Raw genomic sequence first — 9,908 nt, forward strand, 5'->3', positions numbered from 1 at the left:
ACTACACATCTGCACCGTATAGATCATTGTATGGGTTATCTCGTTGATTTGGAGTTTGAGCAGAGCAGCTTGTATTCGGAGATTGGGTGAGCTCTTGGCGTTAGGAGTTGCCGATTTTTCATCTACTTTGGACTAGGACTAGTCTTTACTTTGCCTTTCGAAGACAGCCTGTACTTGCAGTTGTATTTGTAAAAGCCTTGCACTCTTATTTTGATTAGATGCTCGATTACTGATTAACGTTAGGTCTTGGAAATGATTTTTTGTGTTGTATATAGATACTCTGTTATCCCTCTTTCTTCTCCTTATTATTGTCTTCTGCTTCATTTGATTATCTTCCGCTTGATAGCTCATTGCTTCTGGCTTCAGGCTATAGATTAAGCTTACCTATTAGTGGATTGTAATAGATGTCATTATGACTTGAGAAATAGAATCGTGACATAAAATTAATAAAAGAATCATATTATATTCATCTATTTCATTTTTTATAGATGAAATAAAATGAAGAACAAATCAAATTAGCTTATAAAAGAAGAAAATTAAAAAGAAAATACAGAAAGATGTTGAGAGGTAAAGAAATAAAGAGAAATAGTTGAGAAATGATGATGAAGAAAGGGAGAATTAGGGTTTTAAAAATTAATTAAAAATATAAATTAAACATGTCAACAACAAAGAAAAGGTCACGTGGATGAAACTCAAAGCCAGACATGCTTAATAAATGTGTGTATGTATACACATATTTGGTTCAATCATCGTTGAAACATATTTCTCAAATTAACAAAATGATAATTTAAAATTTCAATAATTATGTTACAAATTATAATTTTAATGTGTTTTTGATATGAAACTCATTTAATTATAAAACAAAGTAGGGTGATAATTTTTTCATCTTTCTCCCTTTCAAAATTAGCCTAGAGTCTGTAATCTCATTTTAAAACTCCTTTCTGATAATCAATGGCTTCTTCCATATGGGTTTCATCAAAAACCTCAATTTGCGACTCCTCTTCACTCTCTTTCACTTCTCATCTCGTCAAATTTCCAATTTCCGATGCCAAACTAAACAACAGAAACCCCACTTTCCAATCACTGAAACTCCCCCTTCCTTCAATTCACTGCGGTATTCGTGAACTACGAGAAAGAATCGACACAATCAAGAATATCCAGAAAGTTACAGAAGCAATGAAACTAGTTGCAGCCGCCAAGATTCGCAGAGCCCAAGAAGCAGTCATCAGTACTCGACCATTTGCTGAAACCCTTGTTGATATGTTGTACAACATCAGCCAACAGCTTCAATTGGAAGATGTAGAGATACCCTTAACAGAAATCAGACCTGTAAAGAAAGTTGCCCTTGTTGTTATTGCAGGTGAAAGAGGTCTTTGTGGGGGTTTCAACAGTGGAATATTCAAGAAAGCAGAGACCCGGATGGCGGAATTGACGAATCTTGGAATTGGGTATACTTTGATTAGTGTTGGCAAAAAAGGTAATGCTTATTTTCGTCGGAGGAGGAAAGGTGAATTTGTTGATAGATTTGTTGAGGGAGAGAATTTTCCAACAACTAAAGAGGCTCAGGTTATAGCTGATGATGTTTTTTCTTTGTTTGTTAGTGAAGAAGTTGATAAAGTAGAGCTTTTGTATACTAAATTTGTTTCGTTGATTAAATCTGATCCTGTAATACATACTTTGCTCCCATTAACGCCGAAAGGAGAGGTTTTCGATGTGAATGGGAGAAGTGTTGATGTAGATGAAGATGAGTTCTTTAGGTTGACTACTGAGGGAGGAAAATTGACTGTGGTGAGAGATCATTTGATGGTGAAAAAGGGGACCTATTTGCCTAATTTAGAGTTTGAGCAAGACCCTGCTCAGATTCTTGATGCATTGATGCCTCTCTATTTGAATAGCCAGATTTTGAGGGCACTTCAAGAGTCATTCGCAAGTGAGCTTGCAGCTAGGATGAATGCAATGAGTAGTGCCACGGATAATGCCATTGAGTTGAGGAGGAACCTTTCCATTGCTTATAATCGAGAAAGACAGGCAAAGATTACAGGTGAGATATTGGAAATTGTTGCTGGAGCAGATGCACTTACATAGCTGCGTCGATACTGGTATTTGTATTCTCATTGTTTTGTAATTTGGATATTCCACCATCAATGTGCTCCATTGACTCCTTTTCCAAATTGTTGGAAGCTTATAATCAGAGAAGTTTCAAGTTTAGGATTCTCTAGAATCACAAAATGAGATGAATTTCTACTGTGATGCATGATGAAGCATCTTGTCTCCCTTTAACTGCCCTGAATGACTCGTTTCTCAATTGACCGGAAGAAGATCCTTCATGAGCAACAAATGTTCTCCCTCTCGCTTTATCTCTTTTCCTAAGTTTTCTGCAATTTACTTGGGGTGTTTTATGTGAGTGTTGGTAAGTGTAGACATGAAGGTCAAAGAAGTTAGTGTAGGAGTTTCGCAAGAGCAGTATACTTTACTGGCTGTAGATATAGATGCTGAAATTTCTTTATGCAAGGACTTGGTGATCAAGATTTGTACCAGAGTTTAGCACATGATCTGGTGGATTAAGAAAATTCAGCTTATATTGTCATCAGTAGAACTATATCTCATTGCTTTGAGTCTCGAGCGCTTTAAGTTGATAATCCTACTTTCCATGATGTAACAGACCATGTTTCTAACTGCTGGCTTATTCGTTACATTGAATCTGAGTCTCCTTTCGATTAAATCCTTTCCAGTCCGTCTTAAAGAAGACCAGATGCGGGAATGACAATGTAATTTAATTAGGACTACTTTCGTGAGCTTTATAAGTGTGGGTTGAAGGTAGCAGAGAAAGTATTGGAGTCTCCAGGAGTAGCATAAGTGAACTAGCTGTGGACATATGAAAAAATTGAGAAAAAAAGTTTCTTAGGTTAATATCCTACTTTTGTTGATGTTCAAAACATTGAGTCAAGATTGCTTCATTGGTTATAGTGAATCTCAGTCTCTTTTTTGTTTATATTCTTTTTGCTAGTTATCGAAAACAGTCTCTCTATGAAGTAGGGGTAAAATTTGCATATATTCTATCTCTTCAAATCCTGTTTTGTGAGATTATACTGGGTATTTTGATGTTGTCGTCTTTCCACTAGTTTCACGGTACGCGCTTTGCGTGTATGCCTTGGTTAATTGTGTACTGAGATTTTCATTGAAATAGTGTGATTCCCCCAAAATATAGTTTCCATCTTTTATCAGCTTTGATTCCTTAACCCAAGAAGAGGAAGCACCAAATAAGAGGGAACACAAAATATTACTCCGTATTCTTATTATATTCACCGTGCTTTATAGAAATGACCCATGCAATTGCAATAATTTTAAACAAATTACTACATATGTTGCAAGCAAAAGTAATTAAAAATATCTTGAAATGAAAATTAAAAAAATCAGTTAATGATATCTTATCAATTTCAAAACAATAATTTGAGGCAATACTTTACATTGCTTAAGGAACTAGGGCAACATATCGGTCGGTTTGATTTATATGTTATCGCTTTATAGACATGTTAAATTGTTATAGAATCATTAAGATATTGATTTATTGGTTATCGATTCGTGATCATTATCGGTTCAATTATTGTTTTAATGACCCTAAAGGTCATTTTTTGAAATTTTTGAAAAATTATTGTTTTACTCCTCGCGATAGTTGTGCCGAGTCATGTTTGATATATATATGAGGTTAGATTTGAAAATGAATCGAAAAGTTGAGATTTTTTGGAGGTTTAAAAGTTGAAATGATTGACTTTAGTCAACATTTTGGAATTCTGATCTCGAAATGGAATTCTGTCAGTTTCATTAGCTCCAAAATGTGATTTTTGAGCCAATAGAACTATTGTCTCAGGTCCTGAGGTATTCAGATGAGTTTTGGAAGAGTTTTTGTGTTTTGAAAGTTGAAAGTATAAGATAATTGACCAAAGTCAATATTTGGTGACAGCAAGCTCGTAATGGAATCTCGACAGTTCCGTTAGCTTTGGAATATGGTTTTTGGTCCAGACATATTGTTGGTTTGGGTCTCAAGGTCTTTGGTTTGATTTTGAGCCATTAGACAAGATGGAAAAATGTTAAAGCTAAATTTTGACTTTAGTCAACATTTGAGGTTAGAAATTGAGTTGTGATGATTCCACTAGATCCTAATGGTGATATTTTGTTTAGTTAAGGGTTTGGTTCAGTTCTCAAAGTGTTTGGATGTGCTTCATTCCCTTATTTGAAAATTGAGGATTTCTTAAGTTAAAGTTGACTTTGGGCAAACATTGAATTTGAAAAATTATCATTTTACCCCTTTTGATTGTTGTTCCGAGTCATCTTTGATCAGTATATGAGGTTAGATTTAAAATCGGATCGAAAAGTTGAGATTTTTGGAGGTTTAAAAGTTGAAATAGTAGACTTTAGTCAACATTTGAAATTCCAAGTCTAGGAATGAAATTTCGTCAGCTCCATCAATTTTGGAACGTGATTTGGGCTAGTAGGACTATTGGCTCTGGTCCTGAGGTATTCATATGAGTTTTGGAAGAGTTTTTGTGTTTTGAAAGTTGAAAACATAAAAGAATTGACCAAAGTCAACATTTGGTGATAGCAAGCTCAGAATGAAATTCCGACAGTTTCGTTAGCTCCAAAATATGATTTTTGATCTAAACATACTGTTGGTTTGGGTTCCAAAGCATTTGGTTTGATTTTGAGCCATTAGATGAGATGCAGGAAAAGATAAAGTTAAAGTTTGACTTTAGTCAATGTCTGAAGTTAGAAAGATCATTTTTGAGTTATGACGATTCCACTATTATGATGATTCCACTAGGTCCAAATGGTGATATTTGGCCTAGTTGAAGGTTTGGTTCAGTTCTCAAAGCATTTGGATGAGTTTCATGCCCTCATTTGGAAATTTGAGGATTTTTTAAGTTAAAGTTGACCTTGAGCAAATATCGAGTTAAGGTGATCTTGTTTAGGTGTTTTGATGATTTCATTGAGTCCGAAGTATCATTTTCAAACTAGTAATATATTTGGTTTGTGCTCGTGAGGTCCGGATGAGTTCTGGGTGTATTTTAAGCTTTTTGAGTTTTTTGACGTTGTTTCAACAAAATGTATCAACTAAAAGGTTTATTTTTAGTTTTAAGGATCAAAAAAATATTCTGAAACTTTGAAAAGTTTGAGCATGAATTATATGACTAATCTGTAAAGTTCGGTGCATTTTCGTTAAGCTGAGATTGCTAATGTTATTATATCTTTTTTATTTTATTTCACAAAAAATATAATTTTTTTATCGCAAAATATGAAATAATGTTTACCGAGCAGAAAGAATATTCGACTTGGTGAACAAGCACAGAATTGAGCTTCGATTGAACAAGTCAGTCCGTATTATTATTTAGAAGATTAAGAAAACAATTGTGTCATTTCTCTATCATATGAGGGAGTTACGATCTTTTTGAAAATGAAGTGTTGGTTTGTGGTGCAAACCACTGTTGTTCAGGTATTTAAATTTCAGATTGTGTTCATTTGGTATTTTAAGCATATTGAGAGTTCTAGAGCTCGAAATGGAGTGATTCTTGCGTCTTTCTTCTGATTTAATATGGGAGTTAGTATACGATCCTCAATTCGATATTCTCTCATGATTTTTTAATTGATTTTCTTTTACTATTCGTAAATTTCTTGGAAAAAATTAAGGTTTTATCGATTTGGACTATGTCTTTAATGAAAAAAGTATATTTAGGATTATTATGTTATGGATAAATTGATTTTTATATAAACTTATTGATTCATAAATTATTTTATCATATTAACCGCGTATAATTTGAGATTTTTCTGCTAAAGTTAAAGTTTGATAAATTAAGAATTTCAAGGTCGATTTTTACTCCACTTTTGATAAAATTTCATATTTGAACTTTCTTAAGCATGAGCAAAATATTTTTCAAGAAACATTTCAGATTTGAAACGGGTTTTCGGATCCAGGTATTGAGGATTTTTCTCATGAACTTTGATCTTGTGTTTTGGGCTTTTGGGGATGGATTTCAATTCTGTTTTCGAATGGGTTGCACGATGAGTTTCAAAGCCTTTGGTAACGTAATTTAATATAAATTTTCAAATTTAGCCCTAACCTTCAAAAATTGATTTTTTTGTGTAATTCGAGACCCAATTTTCAAAATTATTGATATGGGTGTTGTTGTTCTCAAATTCTTATGGCGATTTCATATTTGTTAAATTGTGTTGATTTGGAGACCCATCGAAGGGGGGAAACTCAAGTGCCTGGTTGATTGTTTGATTTTTTGAGGCAAGTGGACCTCTTGATCCTTTGTTAAGCATGTTAAATCTTTGATGCCTTATTATGTGTAGCTGGGGAGTAATAGGAACTTGGTGAAGAGTTTGTATCTGTGTTCACTTGTTAATGTTAATGGAAATCTAATGATGATAAAATGGGGTAAAACGAAAGTTGTTGTTGCAATAATGCTTGATGTATCGTGGATGATTTAAACGGTTATATCAATTCACTATTGATGATATGTTATGATTGTGTGAGTATGGATTGTGTATTGATATAGAAATTTTCATCTTCTCATTATTCGTGTGAACATGCCTATTTGCATTGATTCTGAAACACCTTGATAGGTCGTGGATTGAGGTTGATGTCGAAGGAAAATGGTTCCAGCAATGCCGAAGAGAAATAGTTTCAATGGATACATGGACCTTGTAAGTCCTCCATGGTCCTGGCCTGATATTCAGTGAGTGTGTATCATTAGGACAAACATACATCACTCTATATGATATTGCACTACATTGTATTGCACTTTATCCTTATGATCTAAATTTAATGATTAAGGTTATGGTTGTACTTGCTGAATTGTGGAAGACTGTGATGATACTTATATATATGTGTGTGTGTGTGATATTCTATATGTGCTATATTGTTATTGAGTTGTAACTGTTAGGTTGGGCTATTTGTCACTATGTAGGTTGTAGTTGAGGAGGTTCGAATGGAGTGTCGGGTTACTTGTGTTCTTTATTACTTAACTTAAAATGTTATTAAGGATGTTTGTTGAGTACTTTTGCTATTTTGTACTCACTTTCTTGCTTCTACACTTGTGTAGGTTATGAGCCTGGATCATCTTGATTCCTCCTTCTCATCTTGTCCGAGGCTTATTTGACTAGTTTGTGAGGTAGCTGATTGTCACTCGATAGATATCACTTACTCTTCCTCATGTTTTTGTTTTTTTCTAGTCACATACATTCACACTTGTATTTCTTTTGAATCTAATGTAACACTTAGAGCCTTGTACACGTGACACCAGTCTTAGAGGTTTTATGAGCAATGTTATGTTTATCCACGATATTGTTATTATACTTGCATTTATTCTGCTCTACTTCTACATTTTCTCCTTTGGTTGGGTTTTAGACTGACCTATTGTAAAACCTCAAAAATTAAAAAGTTGGAATTCAGAGTTAAAAAGGAAAAATAGTGAAAATTGAAGCTTGAAGCTCGCCTATCAGCCTTGATGACTCGCCGAGTGGCTCTTGGCGACTAGGCAAATAACTCACCTAAAACTTTAGATAGACTAATAGAGGAGGGTTCTCAGAAGAAGAGGCAAGTTGGCGAAGAGGATAAGGGTTTGGTGACTTGTCAAAATAGTTAGTCAAGTCAATCATGCCCGCCAATAACTTCAGAGAAATTGGCAGGTCTAGAGGGGAATTAGGCGAGAGAAGGATCCAGATAGTGACCTGCTGAACAGGAAGGAGAGCTACGTCAAGCTTGCCAAATACATCAGAGGTTTTCTCCCATAAACGCCTGCGTTTGGCAAGCTGAGACTGGGATCAGTGACTCGCCGACTAACTTGACCCATCTTGCCCTTTCGGTCTTCGATATTTATTTTTAAGTGTATTTTTATCCATTTTAGCTCATTTAATTTCTAAACTACATCGTTTGGATCCTATTTTCTAAATCTATATCTATCCAAACTCTTCAAATTCAATTCATTCACTCCCAAATCACTCTATGCAATATTTCTCTCTCTAGAAACCCCTCCCCCTAAAGATCAATTGCTTCTCCAAGTCAAGAGCTACGATTTTCAAGGTTCAAGTCTCTTAATCTAAACTGCTAGGGCTTTGATTAATTGAGCTATGTGGAAATTCATCCATGGAGTCCCAAGATTTTCTCAATTCTCTTACTCTATGAATTTCTCCTAAATTCTAATTTGATTAAATTGCATGTGGGTCAACTCAATTATGTTATTATTCAATGTTAATGGTCTATTCATACATGAGTTCAATTCAATTGCATGTTTTCAAGGTATTTTACGATGACTCATGTATTATGACTACTTTGTGATTACCAATTTATGATTCAATATTATGCATGCATCATGAGCTTATGAACTATGATTTTAATGATGTTTATTAATGAAGTATGAATTATGGATTTTAAGATAAAGATTACTTCAAAGTAAAGTATGTTATCATAAAGGTTTTCCGTGATTTTCTATGAACAAGCTCATCATGATTTTAATGCTTTAGATAAGTATCCTTATGAATATGTTATGATGTCATGATATGTTGAATGAGCTATTCTTATGACTTCTAAATATTTATGATGAGCTTGATATTACTATATTCTTACCAACTTTAAAGCTTATGTTGTATTACGTATGATATTTCGTTGAAAGTTGACCTAACACCGAGTGGACTTTGAGATTAAGGCTTACTCGTTAGTAGAGGTGTGAAGCCATTAGTAGAAATTTTATTATCCCATAACTACGTGCCACCGTAGGAAGAAGGATCACCCGTTGGTAGAGGGAATGATTCCTTAGCAAGGGCCATCTGTTAGTTGAGGCTTGATTCCTTAGTAGATTAGTAGATCCACTTAGGCATGACGGTTCTTACCTTGGCAAGTTTGGATCCTCTCTTTTCAGTATGTGAGGTAAACACTGGAATCTATGTTATAGCTCACATGGTTTATGTCAATTAACGGTATCTCTCACAAAGTAAAGTATGCTTTCTCACAAAGACTTATGGATCTCAAAATGACTTTTATTGTCTCACCTATGTATATATTATGGTACATATCCTCATGGTGATTTTGTGATGCATTGACCACATGATTACGATGACTTATATGTTTTCAAGTTTTACTCATGTTTTCGAGAATTGAGTTCTTCTTATTATCGGTGAGCCGCTACCCCTCATACTCTTCTTTCCATTTTTGGGTCACTCTTCTTATCTGCCATACCCCCAATTCAGATATTGGTCATGCATCCCATGTTCATATTGGTTATTTTCTAGTATCATTGTTCATGAATGTTTCTCAAATACTTAGTACATTTCATGTACTAACACATACTTTTGCTTATATTGTATCATAATGTAGGGTCAGACGATCACGCTCCTCCCGCTCGTGGCTAGAGTTATTTTGATTGCTACTACTTGATTGGTGAGTCCTCATGTCTCGAGGGCGTACGTAATTAATATGAGTTTATGTTCTTTTTGTCTTGACATTTTTTTCTTCTTTGGGTGAGCTAAGAACATGTCTTATGCCCCCATCTAGACTAAAGTAAAGGCATGTTAGACGTTTTGTTGGGTTGTAGTTTCATGTTATTTCATGTTGCTTTAAATATTTCTCTTATTGAGACTTATATTTCGATTAAGTTTTTCCTTGAAGATTTAAGTTACCTTATGTATGCGACGATGCTAAGAGGCTTGGTTGAGGTCTCTCGGGATTTCGATTGTCGTGTCACGCCTAGGGCCTAGCTTGGGTCATGACACTTGTCTTGGTGGGATAAGACAGGTGCCATCACGCTTGAATTTTTGGATCATGACACAAATGAACAATGCATATGAGTTGATACATTATATATTGCTCAAAAGCAAACACTGATACATAGTAAAATAACCAAGAGTTTGAGACA

General features: G+C 34.6%; 1 protein-coding gene across 1 annotated transcript; it reads left to right on the forward strand.

Annotated features, from left to right (window-relative positions):
• Positions 1 to 843: 843 nt before the first annotated feature.
• On the forward strand, positions 844 to 2,722 carry LOC129871505 (ATP synthase gamma chain, chloroplastic-like). The gene has a single exon (XM_055946433.1). It carries the CDS (start codon positions 952 to 954, stop codon positions 2,083 to 2,085), a length of 1,134 nt encoding a protein of 377 aa, XP_055802408.1. The 5' UTR covers positions 844 to 951; the 3' UTR covers positions 2,086 to 2,722.
• The last annotated feature ends 7,186 nt before the right edge of the window (positions 2,723 to 9,908 follow it).

The sequence above is a fragment of the Solanum dulcamara genome, chromosome 10 (assembly GCF_947179165.1).
Source record: "Solanum dulcamara chromosome 10, daSolDulc1.2, whole genome shotgun sequence".
Taxonomy (NCBI): Eukaryota; Viridiplantae; Streptophyta; class Magnoliopsida; order Solanales; family Solanaceae; genus Solanum; species Solanum dulcamara.

Excerpts from the sequence above, each read along its gene's own strand:
- LOC129871505 (XM_055946433.1), top strand. The coding sequence starts at position 952 with ATGGCTTCTTCCATATGGGTTTCATCAAAAACCTCAATTTGCGACTCC.